We start from the raw sequence: 15,130 nt of genomic DNA, 5'->3' as shown, positions 1-15,130 counted from the left end.
TTTTTCTTGCACTTTTCTGTATTAGTGTAGTTTTAAATTAACCATCTTCTATCCCCTCTGGTTGGGTCAGTTGTAACATCAGCACGACCACTGCAGAACCCTTGAGGAAAGGATGACTTACCAATTTCTGAGCCAACTAACAACCCATGGGTCCCTTGAATTCATCGGGTGCTAAACCTGCCCTCTCTAGTTATTGGGCATATTAACTCCTGCTCTTAATGTTACAAGATATAAGTGAAAAAAGTCTTAAAGGTTGGTTATATGCATTTGGAAATTAATCTTCCTGGGAGAAAAAAAAAAAACCGGTCTTTATATTGTCTTTAAAAATATAAACCTGGGGCGCCTGGGTGGCGCAGTCGGTTAAGCGTCCAACTTCAGCCAGGTCACGATCTCACAGTCCGTGAGTTCGAGCCCCGCGTCAGGCTCTGGGCTGATGGCTCAGAGCCTGGAGCCTGTTTCCGATTCTGTGTCTCCCTCTCTCTCTGCCCCTCCGCCGTTCATGCTCTGTCTCTCTCTGTCCCAAAAATAAATAAACGTTGAAAAAAAAATTAAAAAAAAAAAAAATATATATAAACCTACTCTTAAAGTGCTATGTTTATCGCCATTTCTGATAAAGCTTAAAATGAAAGAGCAGTTAACATTGTTTTTGAAGACTTTGCAAAGCAACCCTTCAAAAATAATTTAAGAGATTTACTAACAATCAATGTTTGAAGTACAGTTTTACTTTCTGCTGCTAATGATTGTTCTTTTAATATCATATTAGAAATCTGAGAGACACGTGTAGACACATTTTCTGGAACAGATGTGAGCGATCCCAGTGCTGTTGTAGTAATTGTGTCTAATGCAGAGACACTGGAAGACAGCAGGTTACCTATACCAAAAAGAAAAAAGATACAAACTTTGACATAAATATATTTATACAGTTAGAACCACTTCAAAGAGGTTTCTAAACTTATATACTTGCTGTGGAAATTTGTAATAGCAAATAAGCTTAAAATAAATGGTTCACTACCTAAGCTAGGAAATCTAATCAAATAGAAATTATATATGTTCTACAGTACTCGGCAAGCACTCGATATGCTTGTCAGTGTAGCAGAGCCATCACTATAGTTCACAGTAAGCCAAGAATTATTCTGATCTCTAGCTATAGGTAATCATAGTACTACAGTAAGTGGAAGAGGTTATGAAAGAGAAACTACAAATCAATAAGCCAAACTTAGAGTGGTTGGCTTAGAGTGACTAGACTCTAAGTGATTTTTACAAATTTTTACATTTCTGTATCTCATGAATTTTCTATAGCGAAGATAATATTTTCATATAAAATAAACTAATACTTAGGAGTTTTTTCCTAAATGAAGATAGCAACAATGGGTATGGTTAAAACTTACTTTATAAAAAATAGACAAAAACAACAACTAAGACTTGTTTTAATTCAAAGGCGGGAAAAGCACTGTTCCCTAGTTTGAGCAGCCAGTGTGTGCACTGGAGGGACTACTGACATGGTCGCCCCAGTTTCTTATGATAGTGAATGATCGGTTTTACTCAGTTTATTTACTCAAAAGTAAATAAACATTTTTTTAAAACATTTAAAAAAAATGCTTAAACTTACCAAACAAAGTCTTGTGAACTTCTAGCATGACCTTTTGTTTTGAGCTGCTATCCTTAATTAATTCTTCCATCCTGTTAAACAGACCATTCAGGTTTTTGCCAAAAACATCCTGAGCTTCTGCATTGTGCTGATCAATTGCCTTCTTACGATCCAGTTTTGAATGGAGACCAGATACATCTTTTGTAGTTTCTTCAACTGTGGTAAGCAACTACATATGATTTTTAAAAATAAATGTTGATTAAGATGGGTATCACAAAAGCAGACTAATGAAAATATCTGTGCTACATACGGATTTCTCCTGACAAGCACTAGTAAATTTTGAGGCGTGTGGGTGGCTCAGTCAGTTAAGCATCCAACTCTTGATTTCAGCTCAGGTCATGATCCCATGGTTAGTGGGAACGAGACCTGTGTCGGGCTCCACACTGACAGCAAAGAGCCTGCTTGGGATTCTCTCTTTCTCTCTCTCTCTCTTTCTCTCTGCCCTTCCCCAGCTGGTACTCTCTCTCTCTCAAAATAAATAAACTTTAAAAAAAAAAAAAAAAAAGAACTCAGTAAGTTTTAGACATTTGTATCAGAATACATTTTCAATTCACACTAATTTATCCAGTTGCCCAAGAATTTCCCCTCACCTAGCAACCTAGGCAAGGAAAAGGGATTTTGCCAACCTAATACAGTAATTATGCTCCCTCACAATTTTTTTTCTGTTATGTGTTACTATTTCCTCTAACGTGCACCTAATAAAAAATTAAATACTTTCAATATCTCCCATCATTAGAAGGTGCTAAATTCTTTATGACTGATTAGTTTCAATCATGACCAAAGGGAAAAGTATCACCTCATTATTCTAAATGTCTTCAAAGTATATTAAAATCATTCTCTATTTGCAAAACTTCAGGAATGTTTTTTGTTAAGTCAGCAACTCTAGTGAGGAAAATTCAGATGAAATAATAAAACAGTGTTCTTTAAATTGACAGAAATGTCACTTGGAGTGAATAAATAGAATTTCATAATTAATGCTTAAGCAAACAAAGTCACTTCTACCCATTCTCTAATTTCTTGAACACAAGTATAAATCAAAACAAAGGACAAAACCCTGCTGGCAGCATCATGAAGTTTCTCCTCAGTACTTTCCAAAGCTGATGTAATATACTCTTCTTCAACAAGTTGTAATTTCGTTTCTTGTAAATGTTTTTGAGTGGTTTCAAGTTCCTGTGTCTTATTTTGCAGGTCAGATTTACACTGGTCAAGTTCATTTTTATTATCCATAAACAACTCTGTAACCTAAATAGAACATATTAAACATTTTTTTTGTTTCAGATTCTGTGTCTCCCTCTCTCTCTCTGACCCTCCCCCATTCATGCTCTGTCTCTCCTCTGTCTCAAAAATAAATAAACGTTAAAAAAAAATTAAAAAAAAAAAAAAAAAAAAAAAAGGGGCGCCTGGGTGGCCCAGTCGGTTAAGCGGCCGACTTCGGCTCAGGTCATAATCTCGCGGTCCGTGAGTTTGAGCCCCGCGTCGGGCTCTGTGCTGACAGCTCGGAGCGTGGAGCCTGTTTCAGATTCTGTGTCTCCCTCTCTCTCTCTGACCCTCCCCCATTCATGCTCTGTCTCTCTCTGTCTCAAAAATAAATAAACATTAAAAAAAAAAAAAAGAACATATTAAACATTTTTTTAAGAATTACACAATGCTCAACTGGTGAGATACCTGGCTAGTTCGTAATATAATGTAAGAAGAACTAAACAAATTATTTCCATGCAAAGTTGTGACAAGTTGTAACAAGCTAACAGGTAGGTTAACACATTTTATATCTTGTTTCTGCCTGTAAAGTCATTAAAAACCATGAGATGAAATAATAGGTCTAGTGTAGTGGTGTTAGTTCTTCAGGTTCCTTCCAGCACTGACAGTGTGAGGGGTGGCACAGAATGGTCAGGTCTGTCCACCTTAGTTATTCAACATCTAGTTTCTTCTAGTATCTGCATCCCTCATCTGATAAACACAGTAATGAAAATGTCTCCGTCTTCACTATTTACCTCTTATAATAAAACCTCACAATTCAGTTAATTTCTTATAATGCTGCATTAACATAAGTGGCAAACAGCTTCTTCATCATTGATGACAGTAAAATGACGATACAACTGACAAAGAGTCAGCAAGAAAAAAAAATATCTTAAAGAATAAAGACGAGGGGGTACCTGGCTGGCTCAGCAGGTAGGGTATGTGAATCTTGATCTCAGGGTCATGAGGTCAAGCCCAACACTGGGCATGTAGCCTACTTAAAAAAAAAAGAAGGAGGGCACCTGGGTAGCTGTTGGTCGGGCATCCAACTCCTGATTTTGGCTCAGGTCATGAATCTCACAGTCATGGGATCGAGCCCACATCACTTAGTGTGGAGCCTGTTTGGGATTCTCTCTCTCCTTCTCTCTGCCCCTCCACTGCACACACATCTCCTCTCTCTCTCTCTCTCAAAATAATTAACTAGTTAAAGAAAAAAAAAGAAAGAAAAAATGTGGCTTGTCTCAACTGAGATATACAGATGAAGCACACAAAGGATTTCAAAGACAGTACAAATTAAAAGAATGTAAAGAAAAAAAGGGGAGTGGGCATCTGGCTGGCTGTGTCAGTAAAGCATGTGACTCTTGATCTTGGGGTTTCAGGGTTGTTAAGTTCAAGCCCCACATTGGGTGAAGAGATTACTTAAAGACAAAAAACCTTGGCAGGGGCGGGGAGGGAGGGGTGTCTCAGTCAGTTAAGCATCTGCCTCTTGATTTTGGCTCAGGTCATGGTCTCATGGTTCATGGGTTTGAGCCCCTCAGCAGGACGAAGTCCACTTGGGATTCTCTGTCTCCCTCTCTCTGCTCCTCCTCCGCTCACGTGCACTCTCTCACTCAAAAATAAATAAGTAAACACTAAAAAAGTAAAAATAAAAAATCTTGGGGCACCTGGGTAGCTCAGTCAGGTGAACATCTGACTCTTTCTTGACTCTTAATCTTGGCTCAGGTCACGATCCCAGGGTCATGGGATTGAGCCCCCATTGGGCTCTGTGCTGGGCATGGAGCCTGCTTGAGATCCTCTCTTTCTCCCTCTCCCTCTGTCCCTCCCCTACTTGTGCACACATGCACTCTTTCAAAAAAAAATCTTAAAAAAAGAAAGAAAAAAGTAAAAATATCAGGTCCTTCACATTCTGAAATTTTAATATGTGCTTCCCATGTAACATTCAATACCGTTTTAAATGCTTACCCTACTTAGCTCCTCCTCAACGGCACCAATTTTTTCAATCAATTCTACAATCTGTTCTTCTTGAACAGTTAGTTTTCCACTCATGGCTCTAAAATAAAGTTTAATATAAGTTTAGCAATTAATATTTTTTCTTAATCCCTTTAAAATGTATTTTAACACAATTGTGGCAGTTCTACATCATCTCTACCATTTATCATTATGATAACGATGCCTAAGTGTCAATAAGCAATAAATATGAATTACAAAACACAAATGGATTCCTTGTCCTTGTTTCATAAAAGGGCTGTTCTTCTTGTGATCTCCATTTTGAAAATGAGAATCCCTACCTATGAGGGAAAAAAGCATGTGTATATATAAAATTTGAGATGCTACAAAGCTGACAAAGGACTATAACTCACATAAAGTACAGGTGGGGGCAGGGGGATACAACATAAGTGGCTGCTATCAGGAATATGGCGTATAAATAGAACCCACAGAATCCAAGAAAGGCTTGGGGCTTGAAGGCATCAGGTGTCACCGGAGGAAGGGATGAGATAAGGGGCAAAAACTGGAGAAGTGAATTAAAGTATATATACAGAACAATTATACCTTTTGCCTCTTGCACACAAACCCCAGTATACACCCCAACACCCACCACCATCACACCACCACATAAATCTTCATGAGATGGAAGGGTTATCCTCTAGAACACAGTTCCCCCGCCTCAGCACTACTGACATTTTGAATCAGATGATTCTGGTTCACTTTAATGGGTCTCTGATTTCTTCAGCATTAGCAAGTTTCGGAAGTGAATGCTATCTTTTGTAGCCTCGTTCCTTCATAACTACCAACAATTTTCTATTCCACACTGTGCTTAAGTGACAAATATACTTTTGTGAATGTGAATTTCCTCACATTATTAGCTAACGATATTGGTGATTAAAGAAAAAGCTAGAACTGACATATAAGAGGAGAGTTAATTCTGACAGTCTTTCCATTAACTATGTTAGTTCTTTATTGGAAATAGCTCTTTAATGTGAATGAGATATTTGAAATGCTTTCCTTATACTGAATGTACATGAGGTAATGCAACATTATTTCATGGATGATATAGTTTTGACATAGTGTTAAAAGATCCATTAAATAAAGCATTATCCTATTTTAAATGTTGGCTTCAGCTTTCATAATCCTCCTCTGACTCACAGTGTAGTAATTCCAAAAGCATTTTCAGAAGGAACATTGTTTCAGATTATGCTTCATGTTTATTGAGAGCAAATACTATCTTTTTAATCATGGGACTGACAAACTAAAAATTTATTTATTATTTATAATTTTATAACTAAAGTTATTTCTTAATCTAAAATACATCAAAGTGATGGTCAACAGAAGGTAAGCAAATTAGACAGTCTTTAATGTCCAGTGTTTGACCACTAACAGCGGAAGATCCTACATGAGCAAATCATGACAAAACCACTTATTCACTGGTTGCCGACTAAGCACCCATCTCTAGCATCCACGTTTCCTTTGGGAAAGGACCCTCTCTTGACTGTGCAGCACCCAAGCTGTGTGGAGGGAATGTGACTCCATTCCCAGATCCAAGGACTAAGCCTGACTGGCTCAAGACAATCGGGGAAATTCAACTCCTTTGACAGCTGTTGGTTCAGATATGGATACAACTCAGAACTAATCTAATCAATAAGTGATGTTCCTCCAGTTTTGATGGTTATAGGCCAGGTAGCCTCTCACCCACACAAGACATAAATGAGAGCAGCAGCCACTCTGCTGACCATCATCCTTGATGAAGAGCCAGGCTTAGGAGAAAGCCACCACTTAGGACAGGAGTGAGGACAGACAGAAAGGATCCTTGAGCTACTGGATTAAATAACCTTGAAGCTCATTCTACCCCTTGCTGTTTTAAGACAGTTTAAGCTGGGCTTTCTTACCAAAAGCACTGTGATGCCAACTTTAAAATATAAAAAGTGATTACTGAATAAGAACTAATATGTAAAAAATATAAAGTGGTAGAAATAGAGACACACATAAAGTAAACAATTGAAAAATAAAATACTATGGTACGTACAATAGAGAAGTATACCTGAAAACCAGATAAACAGGAAAAAAAAGAATAAAAAATACCAAATTTAAGAACTAAGTGTAAATTTGCAAAAGATTTTTGGAAAAATGTTTTGCCAAGTAGGTATAGGATATGAAAGAACCAAATATGGGGCATCTGGGTGGCTCAGTCAGTTAAGCATCCGACTTCGGCTCAGGTCATGATCTCATGGCTCATGAATACAAGCTCTGCATCAGGGTCTGTGCTGACAGCTCAAAGCATAGAGCCTGCTTTGGATTCTGTGTCTCCCTCTCTCTTTGCTCCTCTGTGGCTCGTGCACGTGCGCTCTCTCTCTCTCAACAAATAAACATTAAAAAAATGTTTTTTAATTAAAAATAAAAAAAGAACTACACAAAACTAAGGTAACATAGAAAGAATAAAAGAATACCGTTTAATAGCCTGTGATATCCATACAATGCAAATTTGAGTATTCGTAATGAATGAGCCAATCAAGAAGGCATAGTGCATTATGACAACTAAGAATACTATGGAAGAAAATGAGTTTAATTAAATGATTTATATGCTATCACAATGATCACATAATGTAACCATACATGTATTACCTGAAAAAAAAAAGTTGTGTAAAAGATTATACCAAGATGCTTTGCATTATTATCAATTAGCCCTAAATACCTTTTATCATTAATCTTTGAAAAATGCCCTGTGAGAGGCACCTGGGTGGCTCAGTTGGTTAATCGTCCAACTTCTGCTCAAGTCATGATCTTGTGGTTCACAAACTCGAGCCCCACGTCGGGCTCTGAGCTGACAGCTCACAGCCTGGAGCCTGCTTCAGATTCTGTGTCTCCCTCTCTCTCTCCCCTCCCCTGCTTGTTTCTCTCTCTCCCTCTCTAAAATAAATAAACATTAAAAAAAGCTTTAAAAAAAACAATGCCCTGTGAAAATCACCCTCCTTAACACCTTCAAGGATACAAGCTATCAGGAATTTTCAACTTAAAATTCTTAGCATCCCACTTGCCTTCTGCTCCTTGTTTAACCTGTTGTTGTTATTGTTTCTAAATAAAGTTTCAGTAGATTTCCTTTGAACTATTCCAGGGCTTTAAAAACTGAACAGATTAGTGGTTGCCAGAGGTTAGGGACTACTGGGGAAAAAGGATGGGTATGACTACAAAGAGGCAGCAAGAGGGAGATCTTTGTAATGGTGGGATACGCCGTATCTTAATTGTAGAACTACATGAATCCACAAATGAGCAAAATGGCATTGAATTAAACACGTACTTTGCACCAATGTCAATTTCCCAGTTTTGACATTTTACTAAAGTTAAGCAAGAGGTACTGAATGGGGGAAACGCAGTGAAAAATATATGGGACCTCTCTGTATTTTTCTTACCACTTCATGTGAATCTATAATTATTTAAAAATTAAAGTTATATAAAAAAATGTTTAAACTTATTTGATAACTACTTGTTAATGTCAATAGAAAAAGAAGCATTTACAGGAGGCACTAGATTTAAAGATTTTAGTTAATGTCCCATAAGTGAATTTTACTTCAAACACATTGTTACCAGAAAATTATTACTCTTGGAAATTAATTTCTATAGCCAAGGCCTTACCTAAAATTTTCTTCAGAAATGTATACCCCATTTTTCTCACGGGCTGCAGCAAGATCTCGTTTCAGACGCTCTATCTCTTCCGTATATTCCTACACAAGAAGAATGTTGTAGGTGTCAATTTAGCATATAACTCTTTTCTCATTCAGTTTGGGGAGGATATTTATATGTATATTTCATGTTTTATTTATATATATACAAATAAAACATGAAATTAGCCCTTTTATGTTCCTTTTTAAATGTTTATTATTTATTCTTTCTGTATTATTTCTCTCAATTATCTGAATAAAAACTTCAATAAAAAAAAAAACAAAAAACACTACTGGATCGCTTGGGTGGCTCAATTAAGTGTCCAGCTCTTGATTTTGGTCATGATCTCACCATTTGGGAATTGGAGCCCCTAGGTGGGGCTCTGCAGTGACAGCACAGAGCCTGCTTGGGATTCTCTTTCTCCGCCCCTTTCCCCCTCAAAAATAAAGAAGTAAACTTAAAAATAATAAACAAATACATACGTACATACTACCAGGAAAAGGAACACAAGCCAAAGTGGGAGGAAATATTTAAAAATCATCTCAAAAAGGGCTTGTATCTAAAAGATATGAACTTCTCTTTACCACTTAATAAGAAGAACACCAACTAAAAATTGGGCAAAGAATATGGATAGACTTTTCATAAAAAAGATATACAGATGGATAATAAAGTTGTGAAAAGATACTCATTATCATTATTCATTAGGGAAATGCTAATCAAAACCACACTGAGGTACAATTATACAGTTATTAGAATGGCTAACATTAAGAAGATGGACTATAACAAAGGGTTGGAGAGGATGTGGAGAAACTGCAACCCTCATAGATTGGCTGCTGGGGAAATTGAAAGTGGTACAGCCACTTTGGAAAACAGTTTCTTGGAAGAGTTAAAAATAAATTTACTGTGCAACACAGAAATTAAACTGCTAGGTATCTACTTAAGAGGACTGAAAACACATCAACACAAAGACTTGTACGCTAACGTTCATAGCAGCTTTACTGGAAATAATCCAAATGTCCACTGGCTGGTGAATGGATAAACAAAATGTGTTGTTATCCACTTAATGGAATACTATTCAGCAGTAGAAAGACTCTATTGACACAAGCTACAACACAGATAAAGCCCAAATGTTATGGCAAGTGAAAGAAGCCAGATACAAAAGACCAAATATTGTATGATTCCATTTAGAAAAATGTCTGGAAAGAGCAAATCTATAGACAAAAAGTAGATCAGTGGTTGACTGTTTGCAAAGGGGCAAAGGGGAACTTTATAGTGATAGAAATTTCCTAAAACTAGATTGTAGTGATGTTGCACAACTCTATAAATGTACTAAAAATCACTGAATTGTAGGCTTACAATGGAGAGTACTATGGAAAATTATACCCCAATATCTGGTAATAATTATATCACATTAATGTATGGTGATTATACCCTAAAGCTATAAATAAATAAATTTCATAAATGTACATAATTGCAAATTTTGCTGACTTGACAGAGGTGGAAAAGTCAATATATTAGCATTAGAAAAAACATATTAGGTAGTTCATTAAAATCATTAGATGAAAAGCCTTACCATAGGCAATTTAACAAATCTTTTAACAATCATCTATTTCAAGTCCTTATTTTCACATTTGCCAAATAAGATTACATTACTCCACAAAAATCACAATTACCTTAATAAGAGCTCTTTTGGTGAGTTTCTGGTTAACTTCAGGCTTATTTAGTATGTTCTTTGCTCTATGAGCATATTCCAATGTACTCAGAGTTTCCTGTGAAGAAAAGAAAGTACCAACTACTAAAGATATTATGAGAATAATGTAGTTCTGTTATCTAAAATGTACTATAACTTACAAGAAATAATTTATGGGTATATCTAATCTAAACATCTATCCACTAGAACCACTATACCCAATCTTTACAAAGAAGTTGTTCAAAACATCCTTTTTCCCCTTTTTTCCAATTTTCAGGGTCTTCAACTTTAAAATAATTTGACCTAATAATTTTTTTTAATTTTTTTCTAATGTTTATTTATTTTTGAGAGAGACAGAGTGTGAGCAGGAGAGGGACAGAGAGAGAGGGAGACACAGAATCTGAAGCAGGTCCCAGGCTTTGAGCTGTCAGCACAGAACCCAATGCGGGGCTTGAACTCACAAACTGTGAGATCATGACCTGAGCTGAAGTTGGATGCTTAACTGACAGAGCCACCCAGGCACCCCTGACCTATTCATTTTTTATGTTAGTTTTCACACTCAATGAATTCCATCATCTGATGAATAAACAAAATGTCCTATATCCATACAATGGAATATTACTCATCTACAAAAAGGAATGAAGCATTGATACATGCTACCCACATGGATGAACACTGAAAACACTATGCTAAGTGTAAGAAGCCAGTCACAAAAGAAAACTTATTGCATGATTCCTAAATGGAATGAAATGTCCAGACTAGGCAAATCTATAGATTAAAAAAGTAGGTTAGTACTGAGGTAGGGCTGGGAGTGAGAGCAAATGGGAAGTGATTACTAATGGATTACAAAGATTCTTTCTGGGGTAATAAAAATGTTCTAAAATTGGAATGTGGTGATGACTGCAGGGTTCCGCAAACATATTAAAGTCACTGAACTATATACTTTTAATGAGTGAATTGTATGGTATGTGAATTTTATCTCACTAAAGAGGTTTCTTTTTAAATGAAAAGGGAGGGGCACCTGGGTGGCTCAGTCAGCTGAGTGTCTGACTTCCGCTCAGGTCATGATCTCACAGTTTGTGGGTTCAAGCACTGCATCGGGCTCTCTGCCATCATCGCAGAGCCTGCTTCAGATCCTCTGTCTCCTCTCTCTGTGCCCTCTTTCTCAAAAGTAAATCAATATTAAGATAAATAAATAAAAAATAAATAAAATGAAAGGGGAGTTAGAGACCTCTATAAGCTTTTCTAACTCCATTCAAAGGAAGTGGCCACAATATAAAATAAGAGATTTCACCATCTTTGTTGCTTCTCTTGGTTCTACCACCTATTCCCACACATCCAACCCCATCTTTGCTGCCCTCTTAAGTAGCTTCTACAACACTAGCATTCACTTAACCCACTTTTAAGTCCTCAATTCAATCTCCATATCCCATGTAACCCATCTACTGCTAATGACCATAGCAATTTCTTTGAAGACTGTGTGAGAAACGCCATTAAGCAATTGTTTTCTTTTTTAAGATTAAAAACTCTGCCAGGAGGGGCACCTGGGTGGCTGAGTCAGTTAAGTGTCTGACTTTGGCTTAGGTCATGATCTCGCAGTTCGTGAGTTTGAGACCTGTGTTGGGCTCTGTGCTGACAGTTCAGAGCCTAGAGCCTGCTTCAGATTGTGTGTCTCCCTTTCTCTCTGCCCCTCCCCTCTGTGTGATCTGTCTCTCTATCTCTCAAAAATAAATAAACATAAAAAAAAAAAATTAAAAAAAAAAGAAACTATGCCAGAAAAGAGGAAGACAGTTTCTTCAGTGGCATCCTCCTCTATGTGCACGTGTGTGATACCCAGATTCTTTTTACTCTCGCATAGAATGAATGAAGCCAATTAATGAACTTTTAACCTATGTGATAGCTAAATAAGAATTACACTTACTACACTTACAGATACCTTTCAAAGGGCTTACCTCAAGATTGAGGGATGCAGGAGAAATCGTTGCAATTATAGATGTTCTTGTACGCCCCCCAAGGGAATCCTGGAGGATTCTAGTTAATTTAGATTCTCGATAAGGAACATGAGGTGTTCTTTCTACAAGAGCAGTAATAACCCTTCCCAAAGTCAACAGGGACTGATTGATATTTCCAGCTTCCCGAGCTCTCTTGTCAACTGCTCCAGAACGGCCAATGTTCTCACTTCCCGCAAGATCAACCTTGAATTTCAAAAATAAAAGTAAGTTGTCAGTTCCACTGGATTTGGACACAAAGACTTTCATTCTTATATATATTAAATAGCCAACAAAATATTTTTTCTATAATTAACAACCCACTACAAAACTAATAACCTAGTGACTACAAATATATTATCTAGAAATATAAAATTTCAAGCTGCTCTATGAGGTAGTCAAAAATGAAACAGTTGAAAAAAACTACCATATGATCCAGCAATGCCATTACTATGTATATTATCCAAAGGAAATGAAATCAGTATCTCAAAGAGATATCTGCACTCCCATGTTCAATGCATTATTCACAATAGTCAAGATATGAAAATAATCAGCGTCCATTGATGAATGAATAGAGAAGATATGGTGTACATATATATACACACACACAATGGAATATATTATTCAGTCATGAGAAAGACTGTGCAACAACATGTGCAACATGTGCAACAACATGGATTAACCTAGAGAACATAATACAAAGTGAAATAAGCCAGGGAAGGACAAAGACTGCATGATCGTATTTATATGTAGAATCCGGGAGAAAAAAAAGAAAGTTCACTGAAACAGAGAGTAGAATGATGGTTACCAGAGCAAGAAAGTGGGGGAGAAGGAGATGCTGGTCAAAGGGTACAAGCCTTAAGTCATAAGATGAATTCAAGTTCTGGGGATATGATGTACACTACGATGACCACAGCTAATAACACTATACTGGGGCACCTGGGTGGCTCAGTCAGTTAGGCATCCGACTTTGGCTAACGTCATGATCTCCCAGTTCTTGAGTTCGAGCCCCACATTAGGCTCTGTGCAGACAGCTCAGAGCCTGGAGCCTGCTTTGGATTCTGTGCCTCCCTCTCTCTCTGCCCTCCCCCACTTGCACTCCCTCTCTCTCAAAAATAAATAAACATTAAAATACAATTTAAATATAATAATAATACTATACTGAAATTTACTGAGAGTAGACCTAAGCATTCTCACCACCAAAAAAAAAAAAAAAAAAGTATGTGAGGTGAAGGATATGATAACCTGATTATGGTAATCATTTCACAAAGCATACATATATAAAATCATCACATTGTATACTTAAATATATAATCTTATTTGTCAATTATTCCTCAACAAAGCTGGAGAAAAAAAGAAAAGAAACAGCAGTGGTATTAAGGTAGATGCTTACCAAGTTCAACTTTCCAATTTTAACAAGCTCCTCTCCATCAATTGTAGTTTCTTTCATATGTATCGTAACAGAGAAAACTGAGTGGGAACGACTAGAAAACAAGATCAGGTTGCCCAATCATTATAATGTAAAATATTATTTGCTTTCTATAAAATACTGAAAACAGCAAAGAAAGACCAAAATCCACAAGATAGAGAAAGATAGTATCAGACAGGAGACATTAATAAGGTTTTGGAAGATGGAGGGGAGGGAGATAAAACAATGCTTCGGTTTTTGCCTTCTTGTACCTGCTGTCTGCAGAGGAGACGCCAATAAGAGACTACCTGTAAACACCCTAATAGACTCGGGAACTAGAATCCTCAGACCTCTAAAAGCTGGATATGGAGTAGGATTGAGATATTTGCCTGGGACGTCAGAGGAAAAGGCTTGCAATTAATCTTCCTATTTATAAGAACGTCTTGAAATATGTCATTACCATAAATTCAAACACCACCACACAAGCCATAGATTACTTGCTTTAAATGACTTGCCGGTTGTAAAAATACATTGCTCTGCTTTGAGACTGCCATCAGAAATAGTTAACACCCTCTCTTGAGAAGCAGAAATGGTAAATAGCAGTGATTACCAAAACACTACAAGATAATCATCAGTAGACCATAAACTGTTCCAATGTCTATCTTATGCTATGTACTCACATTCAGCTTATATCTGAAGGATACAAAAGTTATATAGACAACCTAGACATCTTTCCTTCTTGTATCAACGCCACTTGGTGAACATCATTATGTTTGTTTATGTCACTGATGGGTGGTAGGGAATATGGTAATTTTCAATTTTCTTATTTGTACTTTGCATGCTACTTGGAAAATTTTTAAGTATCATATTTTATTATTTAAAATTACAGAAAAGGGGAAGGACATGGAAAAAATATAAGCAAACTATAGATCTGAATTACAATATACATTTCACATTTTTCTACTATTATTTACCCATTCCTAATCCAAGAGTATGGAATTGATGCAATTAAGCATAGAAGTCAACCCTGATTCTAGAAAACTGAATTGTTTTCCTTCACTTTACCACATACATTCATAAAGAGATTTTTACTCCAGTCTACATACATAAAAAGGAGTCCTAAATTACACAAATTTATGAAAAATAGGAATTTATTTCAAAGAAAGGTATTTAGAGAAAAGAAATATTACCTAGTCTTAAACTCATTCCTCCAAATTCTATATAATTTTTTTAAATGGAAAGTTGTTATAGGAAAACTTAATTAAAATTATAAAATCAGGGACACCTGGCTAGCTCAGTCAGTAGAGCATGTGACTCTTGATCTTGGGGCTATAAGTTCGAGCCCCATGTGTGGCATAGAGATTACTTAAACATTTTTTTTTCTTTTTTTCTTGAGAGACAGTGCATGTGCGAGGAGGGCTGAAACTTGAACCATGAGATCGTGACCTGAGCCAAAAACAAAAACTCAACCAACTGCTCCACCCAGGCACCCCTAATACATACATTTT

The 15,130-nt window shown here is 36.7% G+C and overlaps 1 protein-coding gene across 1 annotated transcript in view; it reads right to left on the bottom strand.

Moving 5' to 3' along the window:
* Window positions 1–15,130, bottom strand: part of KIF11 (kinesin family member 11) — a 44,888-nt gene that overhangs the window by 18,676 nt on the left and 11,082 nt on the right. Inside the window, exons 7-14 of the mRNA XM_043596989.1 lie at window positions 13,608–13,698; window positions 12,179–12,421; window positions 10,210–10,305; window positions 8,510–8,598; window positions 4,847–4,934; window positions 2,702–2,890; window positions 1,610–1,817; window positions 699–871 (exon numbers count right to left, since the gene is read on the bottom strand). Of these exons, the coding sequence (XP_043452924.1) occupies window positions 699–871; window positions 1,610–1,817; window positions 2,702–2,890; window positions 4,847–4,934; window positions 8,510–8,598; window positions 10,210–10,305; window positions 12,179–12,421; window positions 13,608–13,698 (1,177 nt within the window). The remainder of the gene's footprint in view (window positions 1–698; window positions 872–1,609; window positions 1,818–2,701; window positions 2,891–4,846; window positions 4,935–8,509; window positions 8,599–10,209; window positions 10,306–12,178; window positions 12,422–13,607; window positions 13,699–15,130) is intronic.

The sequence above is a fragment of the Prionailurus bengalensis genome, chromosome D2 (assembly GCF_016509475.1).
Source record: "Prionailurus bengalensis isolate Pbe53 chromosome D2, Fcat_Pben_1.1_paternal_pri, whole genome shotgun sequence".
Lineage (NCBI taxonomy): Eukaryota > Metazoa > Chordata > Mammalia > Carnivora > Felidae > Prionailurus > Prionailurus bengalensis.
Note: the sequence above shows the minus strand (reverse complement) of the source record. Positions and strands in the feature narration are given on the sequence as shown.